This window comes from Apteryx mantelli, chromosome 14, assembly GCF_036417845.1.
Source record: "Apteryx mantelli isolate bAptMan1 chromosome 14, bAptMan1.hap1, whole genome shotgun sequence".
Taxonomy (NCBI): domain Eukaryota; kingdom Metazoa; phylum Chordata; class Aves; order Apterygiformes; family Apterygidae; genus Apteryx; species Apteryx mantelli.
The window spans coordinates 14,780,758-14,796,668 of record NC_089991.1 but is presented as its reverse complement, the minus strand read 5'-3'; the positions used below and the strand labels follow the sequence as shown (position 1 = coordinate 14,796,668).

The 15,911-nt window shown below is 35.7% G+C and overlaps 1 protein-coding gene across 1 annotated transcript in view; it reads left to right on the top strand.

Moving 5' to 3' along the window:
- GABRB2 (gamma-aminobutyric acid type A receptor subunit beta2) overlaps positions 1-15,911 on the top strand; it is a 174,446-nt gene that overhangs the window by 49,147 nt on the left and 109,388 nt on the right. The window contains exon 4 of the mRNA XM_067304604.1: positions 14,145-14,365. Within this exon, the coding sequence (XP_067160705.1) occupies positions 14,145-14,365 (221 nt within the window). The remainder of the gene's footprint in view (positions 1-14,144; positions 14,366-15,911) is intronic.

Sequence of the window (15,911 nt, the reverse complement as noted above, 5' to 3'; positions counted from 1 at the left end):
CAGTGTTCAGATCTTTTCTTTTCTTATTTTTTTTCTGTCAAACTTCCCCTCAAAAGAGGAAAAAAACCCAAATTTGTTTGAATCAAAATATCTTTTTGTAGGATTTTTAAGAAATATTGTTTGAAATAGAGTTGATTCACAAAACTCCTAGCCAAAGGTATTAGATGAATTCACTATAGCATGTTGAAAATTTTTGGTTGCCATGAATTGCATTTTAGAGTATTTCAAGGTATGCTGAAAAAATTTCCTCAGCTAAACTGTTGAAAAGCATCTTGTGCATGATGAACTATCAGTAGGAGAAAGAACAGAGATTTATTGATTAATGTGTTTGGGGTTTTTTTTGTCACAATAAACTGTTAAAACCATTGAAAATTATGAGATTACAACTGGGATGCAGGCCAACAGACCTAGATGACCTACATGATTCTGTATTTCCTATTTAGGATCTTTGAGTAGATGTCTTACCCTGAACCACTAAAATTTAGTCTAAGCTGATTAACCAGGCTTTCCTGTAGAGGAAGGGAAAAGCAGTTAATACCTCCTCATGCTATCTTCTTGGCTACCTGAGGGCATGAATCTTCTGAAAGGGTATTTCTAATGCTTGACTATAAAGGAAATTTTGATGACTAGGTTATACTATATGGCATAGGTGGCTAAAACTGTATGGGATAAAAATACTCCAGTTAAACGCACAGAATCATTCTTGTAAGAATGAAAATATTAAGAGATTGTGAAGTACTACAGTAATAAGAACCAAGCATTAAACTACTTATTCCCCCCCCCACCCCACCCTGCCATATCTCTCCCTGCACGCTTGCCTCTCGTATGCTCATCTCTTGCATGCTTAACTCGTATGCTTCTTGAGAAGGGCCCCATCTTTTGATTGTCTACATACAGCACCTAGCATAACGTGACCTGGATCTATGCCTGGGGCTCCTGTAGGCACTACAGCAATACTGATAACAGTAAAAATAACTTCTATGTAGGTGGGGAATGCTGTTCCTTGGAATAGTGTGTCTTGAATCAGAGATTTTAAACAATTAAATTTAAAACAGATTTTAATTCCTTTCTCCTATAGTTTTCTTTTTTATAGCAAAGAAAGGAGGAAGACATGAAGTTCCACAGATAACAAAATAACTAATAACTGAGCAGAGTAAAGTGCCACCAGCCTATAGATAGTAGTGTTCAAGTTAGTAGTTAAAATTCTTCCTTCCTCTTCATATTAACAGAAATTGAGCATTCCATGCATAGAGGGACATAAAGCCAGCCTTTAAAAGGTTGAACTGTTACAGGAGCAGACAGTAAAACTGTTTTAACTAATAAATGCTGCTTAAAATATCAGACCCAGATGGATTTAATCTCAGAACTATGACAGAAGTAGTGAGAGGAATGGAAAAGCCTTTGGCTAAAATGTTTGATGGCTCTTAAATATGTCGGCTGTTCCAGAGGTCTGCAGAATGTCTAACGCACTGTGTTTACCATATTAAGATAAAGAGCAGGAGGATCTAGGGGACTGTAAATGCACAAGCCCATCTTCAGCTCTGGGAGAGATATTGAACCACAAAAAATAAGACAAACTTTGAAGGTTGATGAGATGAGACATTTAATTTAGTAGGAGGCAGACAAAATAAATAGATCCATTCTGCAATGAAGGATGCCTGATCAGTTTTCTTGGCTTCTTGGAGCATGTTTCTGAGAATTGATAGATACAAGTGTAATGACATTAAATTAATAGATCTTGATGACAGGATAGCTTAAATCTGACAAATACAATCAGGATGGTTTACAATGTAAGGATTAAGTTTGTGGAATGGAAATGAATTATTTAAATGCATAGAAAGTTCTCTGGCACGGATGGGAAGCCAGTGAAGACTGAGATGAAAAAAGGGAAAGAGAACTGAAAAAGTTTGTCAAAAAGATAGCTCATGTGTCTACCAAGAGGGAGTAGTTTCATGAGCAGTAAAATCGTTGGTGACAAAAATGGGAGTGTGCAGGAAATACTGAACAAATATATCTGTTCAATAGCTCAAAGGTAAATTAATTCTGTTGATTCCTAAGTGGCTCAAATAGTTGAGACTGAGGTGTGGAAGGGATTACTAAGCACATGACACAAAGAAACCTGTCAAATAATAAAGCACTGAACAGAGTAGGTAGGAGCAGTAATGCGTTACAGCTCTAAACATCAGACGAGTCAGTAAAGTAAACTGAAGTTAAACTGCAGCCACTGCTAAGCAGTGGTGATCCTCCTGATTATTGACATTACATTTGCATTTAGAAATGCTTGAAATAGAAATAAATTTCATTATTATTAAACTGTTCTAATCTATATAGAAAGAAAGGAAAACCTCCACTCTTGGAGGTTTTCAAGGGCAGATTACAAAAAGCCGTGAGCAACCTGGTCTGACCTCAGAGCTGACCCTTCTTTGAGCAGGAGGTTGGACCAGAGACCTCCTGAGTCCCTTTGAACCTGAATCTTCCTATGATTCTCTGAAAATAAAATACTCGCACAGCACTGATCCTGCAAATCTTTCCCACATTAATCTCCTGTTGATTTCTTGTTGGTTAAATATGCCGATTAATTGCAGAAAACTAGCTTGCTTTTTGGTACGAGCATTGTAACTGTTCTCTGCTATGAAGTTTTCTGTATCTGTCAAAGAGAATAGACTGTTGGAATAGAGGTGTTCAAAATGGAAGTTCTTCCCTGTGGGATATTCCAATAACTTTTGGCTTTGCCGAACCATAAGCAATTTAAAGTATAATTAATGCAGGTGCAAAGACTTTTAAAGATGCAACATATTTTTTTGTGCAGATTTTTCTCCATAGAATATAATATTCATTTCTTTTTCATCTGAATATATCACTTATTCTCTTGGAAGTGCCTCTACTAAGTGTATTCTCTTTGCTGAAATGTTGGCTTTCATGCAAATTGGACTTTCAGTTTCCACAGGCCTGTCATCACTATGAAAGAAATGATATGTACTTATTTAAAATTGTCCTTTACTTCAGTGCTGTCAGCTCTCCGCAGTGCCTGACATTTTTGAGAAGCGGCCTGTCACGTCCAGGGTTGGGGGGAAGAGCATTTAAATACAGGAAAAGGCCTACATGACATGACACTATTTGTGTTTCTCATTTTCCCATCCTTACACTCTTCACTGTTCAACCCCCATGAAATCTGTACATAAGGTTAGACGATTTAAGAGATTATTGGACTAGGAAGGCAGCTAAATCAGAGGTTTTGGTCTATTCCCACAAGATTTATATGTAAACAGGAAAGAAACACATTAGTCTGAAGTGCAGTGTGGAGCCTCTGGTGTATTAGACCATGATATATAAATGCTTATAGGAACATATCTGTGGGAGATTTGTACTCTCTGGAGTACATTGCTTCTTTCAAGACATCAATTTGTCACTAACAGATTAATGAACCATTTTAGAGAACTTCTTGGAATCAGCAGGCCAGAGAAACGAGGAGTAGCAGGAGCTGTGAAAGTGTTTAACGGAAACGAACTGCCGCTGGTGTCGCTTCATGTGCGGCTGGGGAACGACATTAAAAATAACTGACAGATTACAGTTGCCTAAAACCGTTTCCATTTGTGCTTCCACAGTGGGTGCATTTGATAAGAGAGGAAGGGTATTTGGGTTTTCCACCTAACCTTCCACTTTTTTCAAAAAAGAAAAAAAAAAAAAGGCAAGAAAAACAGCACAGAAGTCTAGCATGATTAGCAGTAGGATTTATGATTTTAAAATATTAATCCTAACCAACTCATTCTTTCCTTTGTAGTCAGAAAAAGTGATTTAGTGGCTCATCTAAACCTTCGAGATGTTGCTGTTCTGAAAACTTCTGTATGTTATTTCCTCACGCAGAGGGAGCAGGAGTCTCAGTTCATTCAGAACAAAAATAGAACAAAAATAAAATCTGGGTATGCTATGCACAGTCCAAGCTGCGTTTCTGCTGTAAATTTCTGTGAAGTATCAGTGGCTCTTGGAAGCAATTAGAAGCTAATGATGTCAATTAGTCTAACTTGACTTCAGCTGTAGAATACATTAGTAAAGGAAAGGTGATGTATCCTATTGTTTTTACAATTTTGAAATGAACTCTAAATCCTGCAGCAAACATTTTATTTTTGAAACTTAACAAAAAAAAAAAAAGGCAAATCCCCCAACCCCAGAGATTTGTATGTGAACTTTGCTCACTCCCTTTCTCGTGTGTGCCCCTTCCTTACTCAGACATGCTCTCTTTCAGGTCCATATCCTTTCTGAGACTGCTGTTTAATTAAGATAAAGATTAAAATTTGCTTTAAAACTTTATTTTTTTTTATTGCATGTAACCTAGATAATTTAGTTTAGAAACAACGTTTCAAGTACAATGATAAGATAATTGAAACTGCCTCGATAAAACTAATAATTAAATCTATATCTTGCTAAAGGATACTCTAAGTTGGAACAGATAATGTGACAGTGTTCGGTGTCAAGTAGTCCTGAAGACAGAAATCATCTAGTGGATTAGTATGATTGATCTGGATTATGTCAGACAGTTTACAGCAGCATTTGGAAGAGCAGCTCTGATTCTATCTACTTTTCCAGTTCTGGTACAACAGGGTTGTTTGTTCAAAACTGTTGACTACCTATGTTTTTAGTTAAATTTTGAAAAAAATTATAGTATTGCTCAGATTGTTTAGTAATTTGCTGCTGAAGCGTCCTGAAATCTCATTCTGAATGCTTTAGTCTGGAGATGATATTTATTAATTGCATAACACTGAGACTGCTGAAAGTGTTGTCTAAGTATTAATCAACACTCATACTTACTCCACCAGTTCTTCTCATGAAAAACTGTTATGCTTGAGGTAAAGTGATCTGAGACATTGCCTTTGGCCATCTCTCGATCAAAAGTGTATTTTCACATGAGATTTTATTTATCTTCACAGATGATATGTCACAAGCAAAGCAAAAATTAATAGTATTTTCAACTGCATAGGAATTCACAGGAAAAAGTAATCTCAAAGGCCATAAAGTATATCTGAATCGAAGTGAAATGTTTCATTATTCAGTGACAGAGAGGAAATATGATGTAGATTTGACAAACACAGGGTAGCAATAATACCATCCATATTTAATAAAACAACAAAACAGAAAAATAGCTTGAACATATTTAAGAAAAAGAAGAAAAAAAAATACATGCTTTGCTTAGTGTGTCTGTTGTGGAATTTATCTTGCACAAATTTCTCTGTTGCTTAGTGGTAAAACAGCTAGCTCTGTACCTGAAAGGAAATACCAGCAAAATAATCTAGTTAGTGAAAACAAACTAAATATAGCAAAGTAAATTCCTCTGCCTATAAATACGGCCCAATGGAATATTCCTATAGTATTTTTGGTTATTTCTAAAAATGCATCATCAGGGTGCTCTATTAAATGAGACCACAGAAGGGACAGATTTGGGGTAGAGTACTGTTTCTCAACAACAGTAATTGTACAAATGCTTTTTGAAGCTCATATAATCAAAACTTTTTCAGGCATTTCTCTTTTTATTTTTAATATTAAAATTAAAGTTACACTTTTTCATTGAGGTCATTTTATGGTTCTTTTAAAATTTCTGGGGAAAAAAAAAAGGCTCACATCATCACTGATAACGTAGCGATGGGAATAATACTATTGTTATGTTTTAAATAGTATTGTAAGCACTTAGAGAATTCCCACTATTTCATCACTTAAAACAGCTCTGAGGTTCACTGTATCATCCAAAACCCTGAACATGCTACTGTTTTTGTTGTTGTTGTTTTTTTCCCTCTCAAGACCGAAGCAGTAGTAATGACTGCTTCGCAAGACAAACCGGGAATTTGCATGTGGCTTAGTTTGGACTCTAAGACATTCCTGGTATCTTGACTTTTGGAAGTTAAGCCTTAGTACTGAGAATGGTCTGCCTACAGCACTTCAGGTTTTCATTCTTGAGGCTGAAGTATTTTGAATTCCTGGTGATTATTAGTGGTTCAGAGAGAATGAACACCCTGGTATAGAAGGTAAAGCTAGAGGATTTAAAATATGGCAGGTATATGGCTGGCTGTATGTTGAAGGAAATGGCTATAACTGTTTATGCGAGTTTAACATGTTTTGTAACTTCGGGAACCAAATTCTCCAACAGCTTGATCTCTTAGCAGACTATGAAGGATGTTTAAAAACAAACAAACAACCCCCCCCCCCCAAAAAAAAACAACAAAAAAAAACCCAGTTCTAGTAGTAAAATGCTGGGTGCATCTCCAACTGTTATATTCTCATTGAAGGGCCAGTGTCTAGCAGACCAAAGGCTGCAGTTTGGAGTTCAGGGGAATATATCTTCCTTTCAATATTCTTCTTGAAAAATCTTCCAAAATACTTTTGTCTTAAAAGTAAATAGAATATTATAGGCTTTAAATGAACTCCTTCTCTCATTTTATTATAATTTTGTAAGTTGCTCACAAGTGACTCAATACTGTACTGAACCATTATTTTCTTGACAATTCTTTTGGTTTCTAAATATATTCTAAAGGATTGGTTTCTATGTAGGCAGTGCAGGAAGCCATAAAGGATCACGCAAAAGGAGTGTGTGTCCAGATGTCATGGCAGTTCAGTTCCGCACCTAAACACAACCAAGGTTCCCATATTTTTACCCGGGTTTAATCTTGCTATCAGTTACTTTATTTTTATCCTGGAAAAACACTTTAACACTTTTTTTTTTTTTTTTTTAATGCTTATTCATTAAAAGTATCAATAAGAGCTGCAGGTTTCTTGTAGCAGTTTCTGTTCTTTGCTTTTGATTGTTTCTTCAAAGCAACAGCTTAGACCCACGTACCTTTGTGCTCTTACTGAAGTCTCCAATAAAACTGAAAGAGCAGAACTGGAGATCTACTTTCTTATGATTTATTTCTACTCTTTTTAATAGTAGTTTTCTTTACTCTTTTGCGCTACTATTAATAATAGGTTATGGTAAGAGAAGCCTGATAATACCAGTAATTCAGATATGATTTCTGTTTTAGGCACCTTTCAGAAGAGCTGTAGGATTTTACAGTTTTGTAAGAAATCTATGAACACAGAGTTATTCTGTCTTCTCTGGAAATAGCTTGTGGTACGTGACTTAAAAAATTGAAATCCAATGTAAATAAACTATTTGGGTACTTCCTATGGCTTAAAACAATTTAGAATACTTTGAAGAGGCTACTGAATCATATTAACACATAATTTTCTGTTTGAGACAAAGATACTGTTTCCATAATCTTTGTCTAGAGTAAACATAGTTTAGATTTATTTGTCTTACTTTGCATTTGCATTGCTCATCTGAGGATCCTGCAGAACTTTTTAAAAGAGGAGTAGCTCCTTCCAACGGACAGAAAAGTCTGAAGGTATCAAGATACGTGGCTGTCTTGAGCTCATAGTATATTATTTTGCAGTTTTCACTCCAAATTCACATTAATCATTTTTCCTCATATTATCAAGAGACAACAAATCAGAGAGCTAAAAGACATGCTGCATATGCTTTTTGACTGCAATGACATGCAGATTGCTAGCTCAGTAAAAGTGCAGTATCATGGTTCAGTCTGGGTGATTTGTCAGAGATGAAAATCAAGTGTCGCAGTCTCTTGCTAAACTAATTGACATGACAGGAAATGCAGCAGCCGTAACTGCTTTATTTCATTGCAATGCATGAAATATATTGCACTGTTATGCAGTATCATTATATAAATCATTACGTAGAAACAATGTAAATGCTGAATAGTGGCAGTGCTAAAGAGACACAAATTCATGGTCTTGTCACTGAGATGCTAAGCAGCCTCTCGCTACAGATATCATATTATCAGTAGTAAGAACTTTTATGTCTAGGAATCAAGCTCTGCTGACAGTTGTTTGGCTTTCAGCATGCAAGTCTGTTGCTTGATTCAGAAAATATTGTGTTTTCCAAGGACTGTATTGCAGAAGATAAACAGACATGTTTGATTAGTTGTGAGATGAGAATTTCTGGTAAATAATTCTAGAACGGTTATTGCAGAATAAATGATGGGCTTATATGTTGGAATCTCTCTCTTTTTAGAAAAATCATAGACTTCAGATCATACAATTCCCATCTTATCAGCTAAATTTTATGAGACACAGTTACTAGAATTTTTTTGTGGACTTGAAGCCGACTTGAGATAGACCATAAGAGTTCAGCTTGAACTCTGTGCAAGGTTCTTGATGTTGGCTGAACATTCATTGTGGTTTATTTTTGAAGTAAAGATCTATAGAATGTGAAAACTACTTTTTTGAAAAGGCATATACCAGAATTTGTTTTGACATTTCCTTGGTATCACCTATTCTTAAAAAGCCATTCTTTCAACAAAGTAGCTCCTTCTGTTTTTATGTAAGTCATTTTGTGGTCTCTCCAGTGTTAATAGAGCACACTTTTCATGTTAATTTTCTTAATGTCAGCATGAGATAGGTAGTTTTGAATGAAACATATTCTAATGGTTGGTTTTAAAGGAAATGAGGATTGAAAGGATTTCCAGTAACCAGCACTCAAGAAAAGACATAACTTTTGAAATAAATCCATTGAAGCTTCTGTAGCTTGAAGTGCTTTGTTTTGGGTTGTTTTCTGCGCGATTTGAGTAGTGAAACATGCTGTGTGCTTCCGAGTGCAGGAACTGCACTCTTCATTGGTAATTTCATTTGAGTCTGAGGTGGGAGTAGAATTATAATTGATTCTTTTCTTAGCTATATAACTTCTAATATATTAAAATATATTTTGCAGTGTGTGTGTATATATTTCTAATATATTTACATAAGTGGCACTTAAGTATGTCATTGATAGACATGTTTTTAAGTATACACATAAATATAGCATTCTGGCAAAATCTTCAGGTTAAAACATCTGTACTGGGAAGTGTAGTAAAGCATGTTTTTACATGTTAGGGATAAGAAAGGAAATAGGAAAGCTATGAGAGTGGGCTTAAGTCAAAGCAGAAAAGAATTTTCCGTTTGTTACTAATGAGTAGAAATAAATAGGTTATTCAACTCCCGCTGCTGTATGTTGCATTTATAATATACAAAAAGTTCCTTATACTTATTTATTTTTCTTCTCTTAAATGTCTTGATTTTAGTATTTCCAAAGTGTTTGAGCAGCTGTGCTATATACAAGAGCTAGCATATGTTTTTAAGTGATACTGTGAATCAGTCCTGTTTTGTTTAATGTAGAAGAAAAAGGGCTACATTTTAAATGTTGTTATGCTCAAATTAGAATATCCTCACGCTTTGAAAGAAATTACATCTGGCTCCCTCTTTTGCATTAGACTTGCACTGTCATTGTGAACATTTGTGAAGTTTATTTCACTTTCTGCCCTAGGTCTTTTTCAGCTGTAGAAAGCGGGCCAGCAGTATACAGTTCACAATTATTGGCCCATGAATGGGTCTAGCTAAGGCCTGTGTTCTAATTTTTTAGCTAAAAATAGATGCAAAGCATGTAATTCTGTTTTGGTTTAAGAAAAGTTTTAGTGGAGAGCGTTAATGAGATGAGAGAATACAGGTATGAGTGTCAGGTTTTAGACTGCTTTTTCCAACTCAGTGTCGTCTTTTGGATCACTGAATTTTGATAGTCGTTAACTGCTAACTTGGCTGGTGGTAACAGATCTATTTATCTAAAGTGTAAATCTCCCAGTATGTATACATTTGCAGCAGCTAAAAGTTTTTCCAGACAACCACTGTGCAAAGGTAACACATGAACTCGGGGTAAAAGTTAATCATAAATATGCTAATAATAATACAACTGATCATTGAATTTTCATTCATATAAGAAAATTTACATTATAATTAACTTTGCTGCTCTTCTGTTCATCTTGTGGAATAAAGAGGAGAAAAATTAGATGTTGAACTTTTACTGGCGAGGAAAAGAGGAGAAATCTTTTTTTTTTTGACCAGGATGGAATGGGAGTACATATTCTGTTGCCTAAATTTTTGCATCTGTATAGAATCAAAAATTTTACTAAATGTAAATGTCTGTAAACAGTGGAATAATGAAAGCTGTACAAAATTTTACTATTTGTGTGTTTACAAAAAGAAAAAAAGAAGTATTTCTATATTTAAATAGAACCACATGCTTCTCCGCTCTCCTGGAGTCTAAAAATGCTGGGTTTTACTCCCTAATACCTTTGTCCGTACTAGGAGAACTCCGTACCACGTGTTTCAAGACTTCAGAGTAACTGATAAATGTGTCCCTTTATTTACATTTGTAAAGTGTTTCTTTGTATGCGTGTCTTGTGAATAGTCTGTGCATCCGTAATTTCTGCCTGGGTAATGGTATACACAGGCACGGTGAGCACAAGGTTTGGTTGCATGTTTCATTCAGCCCAATGTAATTACTGCCTTGTGCCAGGCTCTTCAAATGAACTGGCTTCTGTTTCATCTCCGTATTTATACTAGGCATCTAACCATCTCACCCTGGGAATTCAGCAGGCTGGTAGCTCCATCTTTCCAAGCGGCATCAGCCCTTACTAGCCACTTCAGTTCCTCCATTTCTTCACAGCCTTCCGTGTGCCTGTCTCGCTAAAGAGATAAGGTATTGGCGTGTTTGTTTTGATGACTGTCCTTAGAATAGAGGGAAATTCCCATATTTAATGCAAGATTAACAGACTTTTATTCTTTGCAGTATTGCTTCTAGGTAAGCGTGTTCTCAGTCGCGAAGTGTAAAGTGCCTTGGGATTACGTCAGTGACATTTGTAACTGTGTGGTGTCTTTCTGAACTCCTGTTTCATGTGGGAGTTTGAAAACAGATGTCTACCTCCTTATTGAGGAATAAATTGCAGCTTGAGTAATAAGTTTTCCTTCATTTTTAACTAATAACTTACGCTTTGAGATATGTAGCTTGGAACATCTTTTTTTTTTAAAAAAAGAACAATTTCCAAGGGTGGTGAGGTCTTTCTAAAAACTATTCTTTTAAAATGTGCTATTTTGACCATCCAAAACTGCAGTCACATCTGAAAACTAGGGCCGTTTGATGACAAATGGTTTTAGCTGGAACAGCAGGCCTGTTCCTGGAACACAGCGTATTTGACTCTCAACTCCGGCACTGTGACTTGGCTTTCCCTTCAGCTGTACCAGAGCTCCAAATTTATGTAATTCATTTTTTAGGCACTGAACCATGCATATTTGGTTTTTTTCCTCCTCTTCCCCCCCCTTTTACTGAGGTATAAAGAGGGAAGTGTGTTCTATATATATTCTGTATATTAATACATTCAGATTATACTTTAGGAATGAAATCCAATATCCCAAGGACAATAGTGGAGCAATTGCTATGGCTCATCTAGTTTATGCTGTAATATGTTATTATAATGAAGACTAATACATTTTCTTACTGGCAATATGCGACTGAGTACCTGATTATGAAGTAAATACTGCAGTACAGTGATGAAGCACGAGAGTAAGATATGTAGTATGGGGCTTTCTTCATTTGTAGGTGGGATGCTCTTGAGAACAGAATCTAATCCTGGTTCTGGGGGAAAAAAATATATTCAGAACATTAACTGGTCAGCTTAAAATACTTAACAGGAAAATATATTTGGCAGTAAAATAATTGAAAAATTTGTTTTGTATTTGCCGACTTGCAGCCGTGCATTTCTGTTAATATTTGTGGCATCCTAGCAAAGCCGAGTACAGATCAGGCATATGTGCTTCCATCAGCAACCACAATGTTAGGACCAAGGTCTTAGCAGGCAAAGTTTATTAACCTTTAACTGCAGCAAATATGAAGACTGAAGGGACAGCATCACCGTTCTGTTTGTGTTGCAAAGGGGGAAATGCCATTATTGTCCTCAACTGGAACGTGCTTCTCCCAGCTTTAATGAAAAAAATGAAGAAGCATTTTGAAGCTCATGCATGTGGGCTTTTCTGGGGAAAGATGCATAAAAACTGAGAGTGTTTCCACAGAGGAAAACACACATCTCTGTAGAAAAACAGGTTATACTGGTTCATCTCGGAGCACAATGATCTGCAGAAGAGGCAGAGTCCTCTCGTGTCCAGGTGCTGTGTCATTGCCTAGAGGACTCTGATGGAGTAAACAGCCATTCCTGTCTGGTTTTCAGAGGGGCTCCCTAATGCATGTTTTTAAGGGTGGACCATTTACATGTTCAGGTGAATAATTACACTGCACTAATTTATGTACAGTTTCTGTAATAAAGGAAAAACATGGTTGTCTAGTAACTCAGACTTTGGCAATAAAAGTGAAGTAACTGATTTTGATTTCCTTTTCAATTTGCCTTTGACTTTGGCCTGAATACACTGCTTAGCTTGTAGGCGTGCATAGGTTAGGACTGATTGCCCTAGGCTCTGTAAAATCAGTGGAGGCAGAGATGTATCTCCAGGGCTTGAAGTTAGCTATGATGAATCTTACCTCTTTGTGTAACTTTTGAGGTAACTTTTTCATGTAGCTTTTGTGAGATTTAGTGTTTGTCAAGTGCTTTGCTGTCCTGTGAAGAGAGGATGTTTAGAAATGTGATTTTTTTCTTTTTAAATTGCAGTAAGTTTTTGCAGGGGGGTTTTGAAAATGTAGGCAGCAAAACTGTAACTAGGAAAGAATTTTACTTTTGTGTTTTCTGAGAAATTATTTTTGACTGTTCTGTATAGAGTTCATGTGCCAAGAATTTAAATTTTTAAAAAAATGAAATTGCTCACAAAATACAGTTGTTGCAGACACCTTTGAAGTGTTTCAGTTGGAAAATTATCATGTTTCTTTGCCAGCTGTAATAAAAGCATACATTTTCGATAGTGGTTTCTTTCCTTCTTTACAGTATTCTAAAGGAATGAAGAAATACAAAGTGACTAATGAAAACCACTATTGCAGTTTATGAAATAAAATGTTCATATATTGCATGCTTTTCTCTGTATCTAATGCTAGATAATAGTTTGTGAGACATAGTCACCATAGCCAGTTATTTGGTCACAAGTGGGATTTCATGTTTCCAAGCGTCTTAGACTGATGCATAGATGTAGACTTTTATGCTGTAATAACATACTTTTGTGCATGTAATAACAGCTGAATCCTGAAGCTGTTCATAATCAAAGCAGCTTTTATTGACTGTCTCTGACAGCAAATTTTTTTTAAGTTTAGTTATCACTAATGAATGAAGATCATGTTAAATATGAATTCTCAACTGAAACACTGAGCATTGTTTATGATTTTGTAAAAACAAAACAAAAATATAGCAAAACAAAATAGTAGTTTTAGATTAGTTTTTCTTTAAGTATTTCTTCACTATTGTTTTATAGCCCTTGACCAATTGTGATCAGATATGCAACTGTGCTGTGTATTATTTGTGGAGTTGGTTAAAGGTTTAGTATAGGCTAATATATAATGAATATTCTACCTCTTTTTAACAGATCTTAATAATAATTTAAGTATATTGTCTAGTAAAGCACCCAAAGATCAAAACATCTCCAAAGTACTATTCATTAATGGCCTGCATCAACACACAGAAAGCCTGTAGTCTCCTAATAATGCAAATTTCTACTCAAATGCTTAATTGTGCACTCTGAAGTGTCCCACTGAAGTAACCAGAGTTACTTCATCCGTAAAATTAAGCATAAGACTAAGACTCTGTAGCACAGAAACCTAGGGGACTTCCCACTGATTTCAGTGCCCAGGGGAAAGTTAACAGACTCTTCAGAGATTTTCATTTAGAAAAGTGTTTAAATGGGTAGCTGCAGTTCTAAAGATATAAGGCCTGATCCAGAGCTGTTGCCTGCCATATAAAACACTACTGAATACAGTGGAGACCATGCAATAACACTGATTTCCAAATTTTCCTGTTTCCTAGAACTCACAAGCTTACACAGTATTATAGAAATTGCAAACTGTTAAGCACCTATATGTATCTGTCCTAGTTTTTTAAATACTGAAGCAAGAACAACTGAGCCATTCACAAAATATCGATACCCCGTCTGGTTTGTATTCTAATTTCTGTTATTGAGTATACACAAGTTTAGGATACACATACTGGGGGGGAAAAAAAACCCAAACCCCTACTTATGGAAGTTCTAAACTGAAATGTTTGCCTTTAAGAACAGTCACAATGAATAAGTATGTTTTTTGCACTTTTTGCATATGTATACTGTCTGTTTCAATGCAAACAATTTTTTTGTTTTTATAATCACAGGACTATACCTTGACAATGTACTTTCAGCAAGCGTGGAGAGATAAGAGGCTGTCGTATAATGTAATACCTCTAAATCTTACTCTGGACAATAGAGTAGCAGATCAGCTATGGGTTCCTGATACCTATTTTCTGAATGACAAGAAGTCATTTGTACATGGTGTCACTGTGAAGAACAGAATGATCCGTTTGCATCCAGATGGGACAGTCCTTTATGGACTCAGGTCAGTATGAAACATTTCTAACTCTTCTGTAGTCTATTTTCAGTCTTTCAATCATGGCTTCAATTAAAACTTATTCTTTGCTTTTTTCTTCTTTTCCTTTCTTTTCTTCTTTTCCTTTTATTGCTGTTCATTCTAACTGATGATATGCCGGAAACAATTTCAACTTAAGTATTTTAAGAGCAGATAAAGGGTTTTTTTTTAATAGATTTTGGAGATAAATTGCCATTTCTAGTGCAAAGCTATTTGTTTTAAAAACAGATAAGACTATAAATACTTTTAAAAATACACAATCTAGATTAAAAGTCATTTTTAGAACTGCTTCCTTAAAGGAATTGAAATAAATATTTAGTGAGGATTAGAGGGGGAGGCAAAAAGGAAAACCTCTATGACAGCTGAATTGATGGTTTATTCAAGTGCTTTTTTTGTAAATAATTTTTCATTGAACTTCAGATTGGTTTGTAGGTTACACTGATTAAAAAAAAAAAAATAGTTTTCCGATTTTTCGTTAACAAGAGATTTGACCTGAAATGTTTTTGCAGCTTAATATTGTCATTGTGTATGACCACAGGTAGAGAGGTGGCAATGTACATGTTTTTATTGACTGGACAAATCAACGGAAGAACCTCACCCTTGAGAAGGCTTGAAAAGTAGGGGGAAATGTCTGTTTGGCAGCCTTCATAGATGAAAATTCCTGTGAAAGGTGATTTAATTGCATTCCTGCAAAAGACAAGTTAATATGGTGTGAGTAGGTAACAAAATAGAAAACATCAGCTGGGTTAAGAAAACAATGGAAGAAAAAGTACTGTATAACTATTCTAATTTAGAACATCTGATATTTTCATATTGAGGAAAATATACAATAATAATTTTAGGGAATGCTATTTCTTAAAACATATATATTTTCCATTTTCAGTGGGATTTTTCTACTGTGTGCTTATATCAAGTGAAGGAGCATGCAATTTAACTTGGTTGCCTTCTACTCTGAAGGAGTGTGGCATGTGCTTATTTATTTAGTCATGGAACAAACATGCACTGTGAAGCTCACATCTAATTATGATAACCTGTTACTAATTAGTAGTCTTGAAAATGTTGGATGCCTTTAGTTTCTTATTGCATGCACACCTTGATATTATACGTGAAGTGTTTCTGGAAATCTCATCCTTACTATGAACTGCTTAGGTCAATGAGACACCTGAACAAACCTAACTCATCTTCATATATTTTAGTATGACTCAGGCTTAACACTTTTGGTGTTTTACTTAATTGTCATGTGCTGACCTGAAAGTGTCTGGGGTGATAAAGTTTAGCCACTCGCTTATGCCAGGAGGTGCCTTTCCCAGGACAGTAGAGGCTTCCAGCCCTTAAATGGAAAATCCCTTCTTCTTGCGACTGGAAGACACCAGACCACGAGGCCAGAGGCAGGCTCCAGCTGCCTGCTGTCTAGATGGCAGCAGGACAACTGGACCGTTTTGAAAATGGACTTAGTCGTCTTAGCTGCCTCAGTTGGTGTTAGCATAGCTTCCTTGTCTTGGGTGGAGCTAGTCCT